Here is a 17,907-nt window from a genome sequence, read left to right as displayed (position 1 = left end):
ATATTGAATGCGAAAATTTGAACAATTACATGTGTTTTCTGTCCTTTTCTTACTCCTCGGAGCGGTAACTTGAATGTGTGCGTGTGTGCATGTGCGTGTGTGCGTACGCGCGCGCGCCCCGTTTGTGCAAGAGTTCGGGGGGGGGGGGGGGAGGGCGCCTGCGTGTTTCTGTTTCTCAATTGTTAGAACATGCGAGCCCGCGCTTTATGTTTTGCAAACATGAAATGCTTTTAGCTCCCCTTGTCGGCGACCTTCGAGAGACCTTCAGCCAAAATTAAGAGCCGTTGTACGCGAACGAAACGAGAACACTGGGGCATCGTTGCGGGAGCAAAACGAAATCATCCGGGGAACAAGTCAATGCTTACGAAAATGCGGTCTCTGGCACCAGAGCCGTTGTGCAGGACCGCATTACATACGCAACTTACTGCCCAAACAAGTTGCAAAACTAATATTGCTTCCGATTTCTTCCTAATGTTTGTTTATAATATAACTCACGCTCTAATTTCTGCTACGCTGAAGTTTTATTTGTCATTTGCAATAGGCAACGTTCAAAAGGCAGTTACAGTGCACCATACACTTGGTTGTCATCTTTTGGCGCCGAGCCAGGGTTACCTGCGCTGTTTTCGACGCCAGCGCAGCGTGAATTCCGCAGCGCGGCTTTGGCGCCGCCTTGTTCGACAGATGGCGCCACGCTATGTGACCAGGCCGGCAGCGTCCGGCGCGCCGCGGATGGCTCTGAGGTGGTTGTAATGGTTGTGAGATGGTTATTAGTAATCGTCCTAATAACTTTAACCAATCTATTTTACCGGTATCCATTTCAGCCTTACATTTTATCTGAATTACGGGAGAGACATTAGCAAACTTTAATTAAAGCTACTGTGTGATAACTAGAAAATTCCCGTTTATTGCTTCAAAATATGTTGTAAACTTTGTGTTCGCCAGCTACTGGTGTGCCAAGTGTTGTCAGCGAATTGTCAATATGTACAATACTGTGCTCCGTTTGAAGCATGGTGCCTGTTTCCTTGTCATGGTGCTGCGGAGCTTTTAGCCTACAGAAAGTCCCACATGAGGAAAAAATACAAGCTATTGAATTCAAGTAAACTAAAACGGAGACTTTTCGACAGTAAAGTATGCCCCATGATTCTGTTTTGTCCTACCCATTTCATCAAGCGCGGTTCGCATTTTTTTTTACACTTAAAACAAAAATCTTGCCTTGTGGGATTTCACTTTGCTTTAAAAGCCTAAGCGAAAGCACTTCTGAGTGCCTCATAACACTAGAACGTAACGCTTGCAAGTTACGTTATAAGAACCAGAAGATATGTATGGTTGGCAAACACACTGTTGCATTAATCTTGCACCCTGACTAGCCTGGCTTTGTTGGAACGGGTGTGTCACTCCCGCAGAGAACATGGGAGCTCTTGGGTGCCAATTTGAACACCCTTCAAAAACGTTCTGAAAAGTTTTCGCACAGCGCAAATTATTCCTGTCAGCCACAGAAGTGCTGAAACTCAGCCTAAAGCATGGTGCTGCACTGGCAACTTCTCACAAAAAGGTGAACCTGCTATCCCCCCATGCAAGAGCTATGCTGTAGCTTTTTCGCTCTGTAACATTACGATTCCTGCATATCCTTTAATCTACAAACTATCTACTTTTCCGATATCACTAATGGTGAGGTGAAATAAAGAGAGAAAGGGACCCAAATAGGCTCACTCTGTGTACAATGTTTCATATCTCTAAAGTCTGCAATTTATCGACCCACACGGCTACCGATGACTCATTATTTCTTTATCTTTTAATTTCGTGGAAAGCACCAGAGATGGCACAATAATTTACCTTCGCAAAAAAAGGATTTGCCTAATAATTTCTGCCAAATTGGAATTTTTTTCTCGCAGATGTTGGCTCAAATGGCCCTATCGTGACTGGTATTCTTGTCGGGCTGGCCTTCGTACTAATAGGAGCAGTGGTCGTGGTTGCAGTTTTGAGGAGACGACGTGCAGAAAGATTGTGAGCTTGCACCTGCTTTACAATGCATGCTTTCCAAACATAAATTCCCAAAACGAGGTTGCTGTGTTGTTTTTACATATACTACATGCATGCGTTGTGTGCCAGGAAGCGCTGATGTAAATAACTAAGGACAGTGCACTAGATATAAATCTCCAGTTTACTGTTCTTACTAGTGCATTCTTCGAGGCACTTCACAATACGCAAAGTAACAGTTCCAAATGTTCACACAGTTATTAAAGCTTCTTAGTGAATTTGTTGTAACTTCTGTTGTGAAGACAGCCAATGCTTAAAGCATGTTTGTTCATGAAGAATTTTTATTATACAACATTGTCAATATCAATTTATACAATAAAGTTCACCTGTATTGTACATTATATTTCTACTTTCGAATATCTAATAGTAAATTTTGCGGAAATGTATACTTTCCGGTTACCGGCAAAACTATTCAAATACAGCTTTTTCTTGCTTCTTGAACTGGACCACATACTTTTTCTTAACATCTCGTATAGTTAACAATTTGTAAGCAAACATACACGTTTTCCGCCGACTTTAAACAGTTTTATTTTTATATTTGAAGGAAACCACACTCACTTCAGGAAGGAAAACTTATACGCTATTACACAGTGCTCTTTGTAACCGTATTCAGTTTCGAGTTAGGCGTTCTAACCCATATAGCATAACAGGCCCAGACCATTAGATGTTACGCTATTAGCTAAACTATGTTGTTATTTCTGTCAACACAAAGCAGAAATGTACTCCTTTATTTCGACAGTTGAGAAGAAAGCACGACGATTGTGAATAACGTTTTTCTTCACTTTAGGAACACGCCTTTGTACATCAGTAATCCATCCTTCAACGCGCAAGCTGAAGACACACGTAAGTTGGTGCTTTGGAAGTGTTATTACTTTCCAGCATTGCCAATGAGGGTGAGCTGCTGGCATTGTCCTTGCAGCATTATGTGATTAGTTCCAATTTGAAAACGACGAAATGAAGTATATTAAAAAATTTTAAATATAAAGCATTATATTATATTAAAAGCACCAATATTGGCAGGAAGCTAGAAAGATGGGATTACCTACAGTGTTTTAACCAGGAATGTCGCTCTAGGTCCTGGGATAACCCCAACGTCATCACTTCTCCGACTGCCACTGTGCTTGTATCAAGTGGCCGTGACACTGTTAAACGTTACAACGTTTTTGAAGATCGTTCGGCGCCTCAAGTCCGTGTTATACGACTGTTAAGATCAAGCCTTTGGCGGGGCGCTATGGAGCACGTCCATTGAAGACTTTTAGTCAAACATACGTTAACGCAAATGTAAAGACATTCAAATTAAGAAGCCAACATGCAAGAATCTCTTCCGTGTAGTCTTTCTAGTTAAAATACGTGCATTGCGCCGTCTGGTGCGTTGTGCCAAACATAATGAAGCAATGGCCATGCATTAGCAACCATCTTGTCGTTTGTATACCGACGTGTCCTCCGGCCACATCTACGGACGCCAGAATTACCAAGCCATCTTAGGAATTTGCTAAACTCACCTCTAACAAACGTTGCAGGTGAGTTTAGGGGAAGCGATACCTCATTTCTACAGGTATTGAGGATGAACGATAACTTAGTCATGTTCACTACCCGCACAGACATGGAAGCCAGATGTGCCGTCGTGATTGGCAACGCTGATTCGTCGTGTACGTATAGATGACAGACGTTAAACTTCCCGAATAACAGATGGTTGCACAGCATATGTCAACCATAGAAACGCAATAACGTACGCAACATTCAGGGTGAAGACAACACTATTTATTTGCCTATTTAATGCGTTTGCAGTGGCCTGCAAACCTTATAAGCTGTTTATTTTAATCGGTTGCACTTGCCGATTAAGGTTTTCAATCAGTGTGCCATTCGCTCGTGATATGAATGCCGCGAATCGACAGACGACGTCTCGAATTAAACGAGGAACTGTGTTCCGAACATAATGCCTTCAGACATCATTTCAAACTTCCTTGACGTTGCGTCAAACGCGAGGCCAGACAGGAGCCACGGTAATCCTAGCGTCAAACTCGGCAAAGTGTTTGGGATCGAAATTACATTAACGAGAAGTATGGCGTTACCTGCTGGATCAGTCACTAAGCGAGCACATGATATGGTATACGTTAAAGTAAACTGATCGACAAATGGGACAGGAATACTATTTCTCACTTTAGCTTTCCTGAAAAAGAAAGCGGCGGTTATGCTTACGTTATTCTTATTAGTCATGGTTCTTTACAACCACTATACTTACGGCATTTTACTGCGTAAAGAGATTACGCACAAGGGCTATTGCATTCATATTTTGTAGATTTTTCAGGTGCTGTTTCTGTTTACCAATAAAATTTAAAACGTCCTAACCATCGTAAGAACTCGTGAAGTTCTCGCCCTTCTTTCCCAAGTGAGACGAAGCTTACAAAACTCAAAAAGACGTTTGCACACAGTATTGTTAGGCAGACTTCCTTTTACTGGTTCGAATCCCGGCCACAACAGCCGCATTTCTATGGGGGTGAAGTGCAGAAACACCCATGCACCGTGCATTGCGTCCACATTAGGGAACTGCACGTGGACAAACTTAACCTGGATTGCCTCACTACAGCGTCCCTCGTAATCAAATCGTGGTTTTGGCACCCCAAAACTCCAGAATTCACTTTTTAGCCATAAAATGCTTTTAGCTACAGTTGTCGGTGACCTTCGAGTGGCCTTGGGTCGAAAGTCAATATCGCTCTCTGGCCCCCAACGCTTTGTACAGGACTGCAACACATACGCTAGTTACAGCCCAAACAAGTTACAAAAAATATTGCTTCCAATTGTTTGGTAATGTTTGTTCACAATATCACTGAAGCTGTAACTTCTAATACGCTTAAATTTTATTTCTCACTTCGAATAGCCCCGTTCAGTAGCCAGATACTGGGCACCATAACTTAATTGTCATCTTTTGGCGCTGAGCGCTGAACGTCAGCGGTCCGTGAGTTCCGCGGCGCGGGTTTAGCGCCTCCTCGAGAGATGGCGTCACGCTGCGTGGCGCCTCCTTCGGCTGCTTCTACCTGCCGCGATGGCTTAGCGGTTACGGTGCTGCGCTGATAAGTACGAGGTTGAGGCGGCCGCATTTCGATGGAGGCGAAACGCAAAAAAAAAGCAGTGTCTCATGCATTGGGGGCACGTCTCCCTGGTGGTCAAAAATAATCCGGAGTCCCCCACTTCGACGGGCTCTCATAATCAAATCGCGGTTTGGGCACGTAAAATCCACCAATTCAATTTATTCCTCTTCTAGCTGGGCAGTGCTCCCTGTCTCCCTGGAGGCTTTGGCTGCCTTTTGTGTGGCCTTCAGCCAGTTTTCTTGTTCTAGCTGGGCAACGTCTATATGGACCAGTGCACAATATGGGGGGGGGGGGGGGGTGGCGTGGTGTGGTGCAGTGCGCTGTGGGAGAGCTGGGCCGTTACGAACATGCACTACACCCATTTTAATAGTAAGGCTAGTATCATTTCCAACCAATCTGCTTTGCCGGTTGCCATTTTATGCGGACATCTACTCTCGATTACAGGACAGCCAGCAATTCCTATTACTATTTCATTGCTCGCTAAAGCAGTTCAACGCTGTAAAAATATAGGAGAGTGGGCAATTTGTACGTTTATTGCTACCTCGCACTTTCAAATATCATCGTTTTCCACATAAACAATAAGCGCTTTTTACGGAACGGTGATGGCGTACTAAGCATCACAGAGAATGTTTCTTTTTTCTTCTCTCTTTTGAACTATTGCCGACACGCTACTGCACCCTCCATTCAATAATTTGGTCGGTAATATCTGTCAAAGTATTTCGTTGTACTTCGCCATTATTGGCGACAATCTACAATTTCATGAAATTTAGACTACTAATATTAGTTTCATTTTTTGAATGAGAAATATAAAACCTACCAATGTCTAGAAGAAGAATTTAGGTGAATCCTACTTTTGGTTTGGCAAAATTTACCGAGTTGTAGGCTGGACACTCGAGTTTCTCTCAGTTTTACAATTTGTATAGCAGCTTGGAAAGGTATGTGCCTAAACAAAATTACGCTTCCTGATACCACTAGATATTAATTTTTTTTTCTGTTAAATTCAACAAACCTCCTCAAATTTCGAGCAGTGGTTGACGAGAGAAAAATAAGACTTCGTTCTCTAGCATTACGATAGGGGCCCCCAAGCTAAAGCTTCCTCTTAGTAATACAGCGAAGTTAGTAGTATTATTCAACCTGAAATATGAAAGTCCAGAAGACTGACTTTTCAGCCAAGAGCCTGAAACTTCTAAGAAGCCGAAGCGTACGTATGTGGATGGGAAGCAGTGCATTACTTGGACGGGACAAGAAGGAAAGCTCATATCATGAGCACTGATTGAGAACAGTTACTATGTTCACATTAAAGAAAAATTAAAGCCATAAATCCAAAGGAACACGCATACTCAACAATAAACCTAGTATGCGCACAAAAAACGGTACTTACAATTCGAATATAACCTAACTATTCATCGCATATTGAATCTAATCAGACGTTTGTCATTTAGACAAAAGAATAGGCGTTCTGCCGACGCAAGCATTCATGAGGTAGAAAGCTGCTTCAATCAGGCTCGTTCTTCTTTATGTCTGTAATGACTAGCGCTGCTATGAAACCACTGGGTAGCAACAATATTTCTGAGGCTGCAGCGAGACGTAGGATGGGCGGCTGCTACTCAAATCATCCTGGATTAACTTGTACCGTCTAGGGTTCTTTCACGGGCTCAATACACGGTAGGATCGTTTTTCCATCCAGCCTCCTTCGAATGCGGCCGCCGCGACTGGGATCGAACCCGTGACCTCGAGCTCAATAGCTCAACGCAAAAGCCACTGAGCTAGGTGGCGATTATGGATGCACTATATATGTTATGCTCAATTGTCTCTTCATAACGCGTAATTAAGGAACACGTTCAGAAAATTTTCCCACCTAATTATTGCTATCGAAGCTATTGCTAACGAAGCGTCGCCTGACTTGGCTAAAAGACATTTAACCACTCCTCTTCACACGCTACGTCATAAATTATAGGGCACAGTAGTTTTTTATCGACGTCTTGTTTGGCTACAGCACCACCGCGTGAAAAATGAAACGCCTAGTTGACAAATGACTTCACGATTGCGTCTTTCAGTTATCTGCGTCTGAAACCTTGACGAACCATGCATAAATAAACACGTCTTCTTCATTAGTTGTAATGTTCAATTACAATGTTATTGTGAAGGGCTGCCATTTAAATTTATTTATCAGAGTTGTAATTTGGCGTTGGATCAAGGCCGCTGAGGAAAGAATCTTACTCATGACCACGTCTTTAGCAGTATATTACGCACAGCCGTTGAGTCATTACGTCGAGCTGTTGATCTTGCTGTTTTAGGCTATGAATAAGCTTCTTAAGGTTGTTGTAGGCTTTCTTAAGTGTCTTAGGATTCAAGCCTAGTCAAGCCTTGTTATTATAGGTTTTGCTATTATTAGAAGTAGCAGAAAGATTATGTTTCTGTAGACTGTTTCGTCATTGCACGAAGGAGAAAGTATTTGCGAATGCAACAGTGATCTACGTAAAAAAAGCATTTGAAATAGAATGGGCGAAAAATGTACATGCATGAAAGCGCTAGTGTAAAATAATGTCATAGTGGTAATGGAGTCGAATTTTTATGGCAAGCGTACGATATATCTTACTTACTATTCTCTCATTTTCAGAAACAGCCACGTGAGGGTAATCACCGCATCATAGGAGCCGGAAGAACAGCAACGTGGGTGACATCGAAGGAAAAAAATAATAAAGTCATTAAGTTTCATCACAAGTTGGTCACGCTTTCCTCGGTTGCTTGCTCACATGCTTGTCCAATTCCTGCGTACCGTTCAGTGCATGTAAATGCTAACAAGCCCATAGTAGTGCCGAAAGACAGCAAAACAAGAATGGTTGTCATGTCCACGGGAAAGCACAGAATATATATACATATATAAACGTAGCAAATATGTGCATCGATTTTTCCGTACGAGCGTCGTCAACGTAATATATATATATATATATATATATATATTAACAGGGGTTTTCAAAGTTCAGCACGCAGGACCCGACGTAACATACGCATGAAAGGGGCGACGAACTTTTTGGAAGGCTTCTTTACTTAACGTTTTCGGCTGGTGTACCAGCCTTCGTCAGAGTACAGAAACGCGTGCACAAAACGTACACAGCTTTAAAGGCACCGTATCACGAGCGGAGGGCGCGCTTTCTGCACTGACTAGACCATACACTGCGCATCATAAATCATTACCATTGCGCATTATAAATGATTGTTCATGACACGCATTTTGGGATATACAAAAAGTGAAATGCAGATGTGTTCCCGACACAATGCATACAAACATGACTCTCAGGTAAGTGCCTGCGGTTACCATGATTATGTGTAAGGAAAACAAAATGACGTACACACGCAGATACAAAGGCGTGATGTTTAGCACATGGCATCTCTAAGTGCAACCTCGAATTATATAAAAATTGAGATGTTAAGCGTACAACTTCGAGCCACAGCGACATACGTCAAAAAAGCCACATGTAAAGAAGACAGAAAAAAGAACGCTGGAATCATGCATGCACACTGTGTGGGAAGTGTATACTCGTGCTCAATCTAAGGTTAGACAGGTTAGTTTTCCTTTGTTTTCATTTATTTTGGTCGAGACAGTATTAAATTTGTGAATAAGGTAAGATTCGCGAAGCTAGCGGTCATGGCTGGTGCGGAATCCAGATTCGAGTATTGTTACTTTGAGATTGTTAAATGAGTGTCCCGGCATGTTAACATGTTTCGAGAGTGGTAGGTTTGGTTGGGATTTGGCATGCCACCTGTGGTTGTTAAAACGGATCCTGAAAGGTGTTTCAGTCAGGCCTACGTATTGCATGTGGCAAGTGCCGCACTCAAGCAAGTACACTACGTAACATGAATCACAGTTGAAACTGCCTTTAATTGTGAAAATTAATTGGCTGGCTGTGCTGGTGGCACTCAATGTAGGTGTTATATGAGCGCAGACTTTGCAACGTGGTTTATTGCAGCGGCTGCAACCGGTCGGGTTAGACCTGGCGATTCTCGAAGACGTTAGTATGTCACCTCCGTTTTTTCGAACACCTATACACGACACGAGGTGGCTCAGGATTAAGCGCCTTTAACCTGTCGCTTTGGGTGAGAATGTTGTAGTGTTTGCGGAGTACGCCTGAGACCTTAGGGTTAGACGCGGAATGTGTATCAAATTAGCCGACTAGGAGCCACTGGGCTTGTTTCTGCCTTTAAGAAAGTCCATCCGGTCATGCCCTGCCGCTCGGTGTATCACGTCATCAATAATCATTTCTGGATATTTACGGTTGAGAGGTTTCTTTTTGAGTCCGTGGCAGCAAGAATTAAAATCGTCTTCTTCGGAACATATTCGCTTAAAGCGCTGTGCCTGGCTATATGGAATCGCAGTCTTGCAATGACGCACGTGGCTGCTTTCAAAATGGAGAAATTGATGATTATCAGTTGGCTTTTTGTAGAGTTTTGTGATTAGGCGTCCGTCGGAAATACTAATCTTGACGTCAAGGAAGTCTACAGACGAACGGTGAGTAATGATGTGCGAATTTGATAGCGGCGTGTGCCTGGTTGAAAGCCGCAATGAAGTTTGAGAGTTCTGTTTCGCTATGGACGTCCAAATACAAGATATGTCGTCTTTGTAGCGTTTAAAGTAGATAGGTTTTAGTCGTACACTCTTAAGGAACGCATCTTCGAGCGCTCCCCACGAAGGTATTTGCATAGTTAGAGCGTATTTTCGTTCCCATCGATGTTACACTAAATTGTACAGAATGAGAATTATTAAATTCGAAGTTGTTAAGCTCGAGAACTCACTTCAGCAGAACCTCGAGGGTTGAGCTGTCACTCGGGCTATTACATTGGAGGTGTTCATCGGATTTCAAGACAGCCTGAATGCCATCCCTATGGGGAATATTCGTGTAGAGGGAAGTGACATCCATCGTCACCAGAAGCGAGCCTTCAGGAACGGTTAGATCTATTATGTCGTTAAGAAAAGCATTAATATCCTTAACGAAAGAAGAACGTGCGGCTGGAATATATTTGATTAAACTGTCGATGTAACTTAGGATGTGTTCTGTGACTGTTCTGACGCCGGATACAATGGACGGCCTGGATTACTTGGTTTATGTATCTTGGGCAGCAGGTAAAAGCGTCTGGCTATTGGTCTAAGTGGCATCAAAGAGCGTGATCTTTTATCATCGATCTTCTGCTGCTTCACCAATGCTTTTATGGTGTCTTTAATGATGGAAAGGAATTCGTCGGTAGGGTCGCAGGGAAGTTCTTTACAAAATGTGCCGTCAGATAACTGTCTTACGACTTATTTAATGTAATTTTCTTTTGTCATTATCACGACCGAGCCTCCCTTGTCCGCCGGTTTAATAAGCATATCATCGCGTGTGCTTAGGCTTCTAAGAGCATTGGATTCGCTAGTGGAAAGATTTCTCTGGAATGGGGTGCGTGTCTTGTAGGTGTGGAGTACGTCGCGGGAAATAGCTTTCATATATAGGTCTAGGCATTTGCCCCGTTGCGAGGCAGGCGTCCTGTGTGTCGCGGACAGTATAGCTGGGTGGTGTTGTTTGCGGCTAGCGCGGCATGAAAGTATTATTTGAGTCCTACGTTTCGGGAGAAGTTTTCGATGTCTTTCATTAACTGGAATTTGTCGAAACCCCCGGTGGCTGGACAGAAATTGAAGCCTTTTGAAAGTACGCTTTCTTCCGTAGGCAGAAGCGCAACATGCGAAAGGTTAACTATGGCAGTATCCGGGTTTGTTTTCTCAGGCAACGTTTTAGCAATTGTGATTACGGAAGTTGCCGAACAGCTTTGTTTGATAGACTCAGTCCTCACCGGGACATTTTCCCGTAACAGTTTCCGACTTTTTATTTTGCTTAACGCGTTCACCTTTCTTTCTACGAAAACATTCAGCAAATGTACTTCATGCGGGATAAGTTTGTCAACAAAGGTATTTTCCACATTTAAAAGTGAGCTTGCCGATGATTCATAGCGATTTAGAATAATACGGACTAACTGGGGTTAAGCATTAGTCAGTACATCTCGCCACTTATGCTTGTTTGCGGTCGATAGTTCAGGGGTAGCTGGGTTTACATGAATTCGAAAACCCCTAGGGATTTCTGAAGTAATAACACACTCTCTCAGGGTGGACGCAGGAAGTTCCGCACGAATGCGTTGTTCAGTCACCTTCCGGCACTTCAGAAAAGATACAGAAACTGTATTTAAATTTGAATTACCAAAGGAGTCTTGTAGTCACTGGTCACTCGGGGCTGGGTTACTTGGAGACTTGCAACGCGGAACGTGGGATGGAGCTCTGTCCCTTGACATCGGGGTATGTGAAGGTGGCTGTGTGGGCTCTTTTGACGCGTGGTCGCACCAGGATGACAAGGCGTCCAGTAGACTCTGGGCGCAAAGAAAACACACCCACACATGTATATATATATATATATATATATATATAGTGGATGAAAAAGCAACTAGCGGTCGTTCTCCACCTGCGGTAAGTGGTTTTTTTTATCCACTTTCACTTTCATTAATATATCATTTCTTTATTTCATTTACTAAGCACAAGTAATTTTCTCTTTGTGGTCCATGGTGTCCGTGTTTGTTGGCTCCTTATCATATGACTAATAAAAATCGGGCCTCTCGGTTAACCCCCTTTCTTCTCGTTTAATAAATAACGAAACGAGTTACCTAAGAAAAGCCCTTATGTTTCATCCAAAAGAAAGGCTGCTGTATTGAAGATGTAAGTGGAAGAAAAAACATTGCATATTTCGGAAAAAAGAAAACTAAGTTTTTTTCGTATTTTATTTAGACCAGGCTAAAATTTAAAAAGAAACTGAAAAAAAATAGAGGTTCCCGTGGAATTCTGCTGCGGTGCGACTCCTTTTGACATATCTAATTGCCTGGTCAAAAGAAGAAGATTGGGTGTCTGAGAAGCACCTGGATCCATCAACGTAGGGGCAAGGACTTTGCTTCAACCTAACCTTGAGCTCCCTCGTATGTCGCGTACTGCAGACTGCGGCATGTGAAAGAAACTGGTCCGAGTTTGAAAATGTTCACGCGAAGCTACGCAACAGGCTCCCAGGCGATCACGTGCAAAAAGTTGTGTACGTGCACTCGAACCTCAATGTGCTGAAGGCTTCGTCCACTGCACAGCAAAGCGTAGACGCGTCAAGCCGAAATTAATCGGTCACAGAGTGATACAAATGTCGGTCAAGACGCTTTGGTGTGAAATCAATGTGTCTACGTGAAATGGTGCTTAGATTTTGAACATGGAAACTCTGCTGGGCCTTTTATGATGCAATAATGAAACAATTACATTCATATCAGTGTTAGAGAAGTAAATGTGTAGAGTTTTTCATACCTCTCTGCGCAACCCCTTTCTTCAATTTTTCGCATTTTCTGAAAAAGAATGCGTGAAGAAAAGGTTTTTTTCACGCCCCCCCCCCCCCCCCCCCCCATATTTCTTCTCATTTCACATTTCGAAGCTGTATTGATGACAACGGTGTTATGCGATCACTATTGAGCGTGATGACGATGATTATTTCACGACAATGATAAAACGCACCAATAAGTAACAACGACTAGTTCTCTCCATGAAATCCTACCCTTAAACTACCGGTTGCTTGTCACGGAGTGGCAAGATGTTCATATTAATAACGACGGAAAGGTTGAAGGAATAATTGAATCAGTTTGTTGTTAGATGCAAGCTGTTCAACAGCATGCCGTTATCTTACTACTGTATACTGCTGTAGCGTACTATTACAGTAATTTGTTTACAAGAGGTAGAAAGTATGTGGCAGCCCTTGGTTAAATACGAAAATTTCGTGTCTGCAGTGTAAACTTGATTCACTTCTGTAATTCGGATATGGGGCCTTTTTCTTTGACAGTCTGTTTATATTATTAACCCAAGTGCTATAATTTCCTATGGACAATGTAGGCTTTTCAAAAATAAATACATAAATAAAATGTGCACTGATAAAGCACTGAAAGCCAAAATAATATATCATAATAGAATTTACAATCATTTCTGAATTCTGTTACCACCACGAAAGGCCTTTAGGTTTGTCGGGTAATGTTAATCGGAACGGCTGTGGATTACCCGAGTGGCTATCAAGAATCAGCTAGCCAGCCTTCGGACTCGCATCGTCTTCCGCTTCTTCAGCCGTCTCGTATGTGGCACATCCTGTTGAAGCGCACGCCCAATACTCAGATAAGATTAATGAAATTCGTTGCTTGCCTAGCTGATTCATGCTAATAAATAAATACTAGTAAGTATTCATTTATGAGCATGAACCAACTAACCCAGCAGCGTATTTCGTTAACCCACATTTCTTCTGCTGTGGGCCCTCCTATATATGTCTAGCACTTGTCCTGTGAGTAGGTGTCTACCTCTTATCCAGTCTTGATACTGCGCTTACCAGTATTCATTTATTACTAAAATAAGAATGCGCATTTCCCTCCGCGTATACTAAGTCCTCCGCGAAAAAAACTAGACTGTCAAAAGATGAGAGGCTTTGAACGGGCGACATGCGCAATTTCAGTCTTATCTGACCGACGTTCATTTGATGTGAGGCGCTCTATACAGTAGGTGTGCAATCGGTAATAATGTAGGCTCCAACACAGTAGCTCAGTGGTTTTGCACTTGACCCACGTTTTCTTGTCGTTGTTCGCAGCCGCACTAACTCTCCAGGGTAACTTATGAAGCGTCGAATTCGGCGGTCGTAGTGTGCATGCCTTCGAGCGCTTTTGTCAAAGAAGATTACGCAAGGAACCAAATTGTCGGGCCTCTCCAGGAAGAGAGACGGTATCGCATATTCAAAGATTAGCGTGCCTTTAAAACAGGACGATAACTGTACTGTGCATAACGAGATGAACGAACAGAAAGAGGAAAAGGGGGACTGTAACCCATCGTTTCGTGCTGTGAGGTATGAAATGCGTACGCAATGAGAAGTATGACGCCTGTCCGAGTTCTTATGATCTGACGCGGCATAGATGGACAGCATGGTAGTAAGATATAGATCCGGTGGTGCGTTTCATATGGTCGTTTGTTTGTGGATGATACGAGGTGGAATGTGGTAAACTTGAAGCCTATAGACGAGGAATCAATCTCTTCAACCACGTCTGCTGAGAACTGCCGCCCACGATCGCTGATGGTGAATCAGGGAGGCCCCTGTGAGAGAATGATGAAACGACGCAGAAACATACTACACACTTCCGTTGTGAAATGACGTATACGAGCGACAGCGGCCGGCAAGCAAAAAGGCGACTCGTCTTATTGACAAGAACGACTTGTTCATATACGGAGAATTCTATAAACGTCACACAGTACCGTGTGCAATTTCCAATCACGCCATATTGTTCGATATGATGCTACCCATCATGCATTGCCACTGTAGCACATCACAGAGGTTCGTGTATCCAGCTCCATGTGAAATAGTGGCAAAAAGCGAACAGGTTGTTAACGTACAGGTGTCTCTATCTCTAGAATACAAGCGCACACCTACTTCTCATTCTCATAGAATGTTTACCTAGGTTACCTAACTCGAACAGTGATCTGGACGGAAAACGAAGGATGACCGTCTTGTCTAGCGGCATTGCGGGGCTAATGTTTCCAGAGACGTGGAGCGTAGGCCGGTAAGCTGTACTTGCCCTTTATGCGGGCTGCGTAGTGACATGACACCCGTCTCATGACATTCTTCACGGGTTGATTGTGGTTGACCTCCTCTCCCATGTTCTGCGCTAGTTTATCAGTAAGGTAACACGGAAAAAATTGGTTCATCCCTCTTTACAAGGCATTGGTCGTTACACGAGATTCAAACGTGTATTCTATGAATTCTAGAACTGGTACAGCGCAACATACCATAGAAGAAACAAGCCAAGCCGGCCAGATAAAGGAATACAGCGCTGACTTCCGGAAGTCCACGCTCTGTTCCCTATTTCTGTCAGCTCTGTTCCTTTATCTGGCCGGCTCGGCTTGTTTCTTCCACTGTATGTTGCGCTGTACCAGTTCTAGAATGCAGTACCAACTCGCCCAATTCTCAACCCTAGCATTCTATGGAGCAGCGGCAGCTTCGTCACACGTTCAGAATAGAAGTCTATATCGGTGCAGTCCTTTATGAAATTACAGTGTCGTTGGAAGGTTGAGTTAATGACAGTGATAGCAAGCACGTGACGCTTGTGGTACGGAGGCCCCATGTACGGAGGCCCCAGAGCTCCGGAGGCCCCATGTGCTTGTCCCTACTCGGCCGCACCACCACCACAGAAGAACATTCTCTATCGCACCTTGGAGTGGTGACGGTTATCAGCTCTTGACAAAAAAGTTTATTCCAAAGCAAGCCGTATGAACAACTTGAGTCCCACTGGTCGGACAACACCACCGCATAATAAAGTATACAAAGTACTGAGCACTGCATATTCGGCATGTTTTCACGAAAATGTCTAAGTCTGCACGGACTCTATAACGTATTTCTATTTCACCAACCGAAAAACGCAGTTACACATAAACTAATTGTCTCGTTATACAGGGTTTCCCTCGTAATTTGACCCAACCATTAAATATATGCAAATGCTCCGTAGGTGGACAGAAGCAAGGTAATGTTTGCCTTCGCTTGGAGATTCCCTAATCTTTTGTTTTATTACGCCTTATATAATTAGTCAAAAATAATTAATAAATTTATCAAATATTATAGTTGGATGAATAGTGTCAATAGGGAAATCGTAGTGCAGCATGAAAACTCCCAATACAGCTTTCTGTTACTCAATACGTGCTACGTAAATGTGTTTTTCCGAGCGTTAAAGAAGCCCGCGAACACACGCAATGTGCCAGTCGCGCGGCAATATTGCGTCTTATTGGGGGCTATATCTATTTATTATACTCAATAGGAAAATCACCGCCTCCTCCAGTCCGTGAAGACTGTCGAACAGCGAAGCTGTGTTACTTGCACCGAGTGTTATACCACGCAAGTCAAACTTCACAAGCAGTCTATATAGTAAATCTTTCGTTTCACCATTCTTTCACATCATTTTCGCGTTTGCGTGCTTCGCGTGGGGACCATGTCTTAGGAGAGATTTTCTGGCGGCTCTCCCAGTGTTTCCTATCTTTTTTTGCGCGTCGGGATTGTGTCTGTTTTGTCGGGCTTTTTTTTTTCTTTCGTATGCAAGTTTCTCCTCCCCATTTTTGCGCACCAGTAATAGGAGCAAGGTTTGGTTTGAAATGAAAACCATAGGTTTTTATTCAATTTGTGCGCTTGTTTTCTCTCTCTTGTGTGTAATGCTGTATTTGCTTGGTCTTGTGTTGTCTCATCTACCGCTTGATCTTGAGTTGTCGTCTCTTGTGTCTGCACTGCTTGGTATGCCTTCCAGTGCTTGCAGTGCTTTGCCTGGGTGCAGATGAGTGCAGATGACGGCGTTTACATTTCACAATCAAAACCTTGTGCTCCAAAATTAGATCTGTCCGTCACGTAAGACAATGAATGGATCATATCCCTTTAAACAATGGCTCATAAATCGTAAACGCGGCCTCCCCTTTACGACGACAGAAGAGCAGTGAAATTCAACGATCGAATGAAGAGCGTCAACTTGTGGAAGAAGACGACGACGATGACGAACGCGGGAGCAGTGGCACGAGTACCATTATGCTCATTCTGTGGCGAAGCGGCGACAATCGACCATTTCTTGTTGTCTTGTAGACATTTTTCTATTATAAGAAAACGACTACTCGAAATCCCGCTTCGCTCTATTGGTCTAACTTTATCAGTGCCTGTTGTCCTATCTTTTGGAGCCTCCATTGTTGGGTTCAGCCACAGAAATATTTGCTTGGCGATCCAAAATTACCTCATTGAAACCAATCGATTTCCATGTTAGATTGATTGTTCTCCCTCCCAACCATAGCTTTCCTTTATTTCTTCTCTATTATTATTATTATTATTACTTTATAGCCGGTTTTCATCTGATTGTTTCCTTTTTTCTCCAAACACAAAACGTTTACTTTTACACTCACCCGCTCAGATTGTTAACTCCCTTGTTATCATTATTATTTTTATGCACCTAATTAAACCACCCGATTCTTGGCCGATCCCCCACTGTGGGTATGTGCCACGGCCACTCAGGACAACAACAACAACAACAACAACATTCGCGTGGTAGCACCGGGGGACGCTACCACTTCACGAACCAGCTGTGGAAGAACACGATGACGCTCAAGGCATTGCTACGTTAGCGGTCTCTGACAACGATGACACAGGGTCCGCATAAACAGCTTCGCTGTAAAAAAAAAAAAAAAAACCATTGGCTCGCCACCTCAGCCCTGCGATAGTGGATGTCCATCGAACGTTTTCAAAACCATCCCTATAACTGCTGAAGGCAGTATGCAATGCTTTATTTCTTTGGAGTAATCATAGTAAGGGCAATGTTGAAAGCACGCAATTGCTTCGGAGGGTATGCAATGATTTATTGCTTTGAAGTAATGCTAGTAATGGTAATTTACAGTAACGACATTAATGGAAGTAATGGCAATTTTGAGAGCACTCCGGTCGTGTTGTCTTTTCTTTTTCCCTTTGTGGCTTCTCGTGTCCACGCAGCTCCTCGGGAATCCTAACTATGCGTGCACTACTCACAGCGTGCTGCAACAACAATGAACTCAGTTGCTAGGCTGGTTCTTTTACATATGAAAGGCTAGTGACGTTATTCCACAGATCACAAGTTGCCGTCGCTGCTGTAGCTTGCGCAACATAATATTTACCGCGAACCGTATGCGGGGAGCGCTACTTGCTTCGCGTTGTCAGCAGGT

At 43.3% G+C, this 17,907-nt stretch overlaps 1 protein-coding gene across 1 annotated transcript in view; it reads left to right on the top strand.

Annotated features, from left to right (window-relative positions):
- Positions 1-7,850, top strand: part of LOC126537738 (MAM and LDL-receptor class A domain-containing protein 1-like) — a 199,570-nt gene extending 191,720 nt beyond the window's left edge. The window contains exons 63-65 of the mRNA XM_072287645.1: positions 1,893-2,004; positions 2,825-2,880; positions 7,747-7,850. Of these exons, the coding sequence (XP_072143746.1) occupies positions 1,893-2,004; positions 2,825-2,880; positions 7,747-7,760 (182 nt within the window). The 3' untranslated portion in view covers positions 7,761-7,850. The remainder of the gene's footprint in view (positions 1-1,892; positions 2,005-2,824; positions 2,881-7,746) is intronic.
- Positions 7,851-17,907: the final 10,057 nt, after the last annotated feature.

The sequence above is a fragment of the Dermacentor andersoni genome, chromosome 4 (genome assembly GCF_023375885.2).
Source record: "Dermacentor andersoni chromosome 4, qqDerAnde1_hic_scaffold, whole genome shotgun sequence".
Taxonomy (NCBI): Eukaryota; Metazoa; Arthropoda; class Arachnida; order Ixodida; family Ixodidae; genus Dermacentor; species Dermacentor andersoni.
The sequence above is the reverse complement of the archived record's forward strand: the minus strand, read 5'-3'. Positions and strand labels throughout refer to the sequence as shown.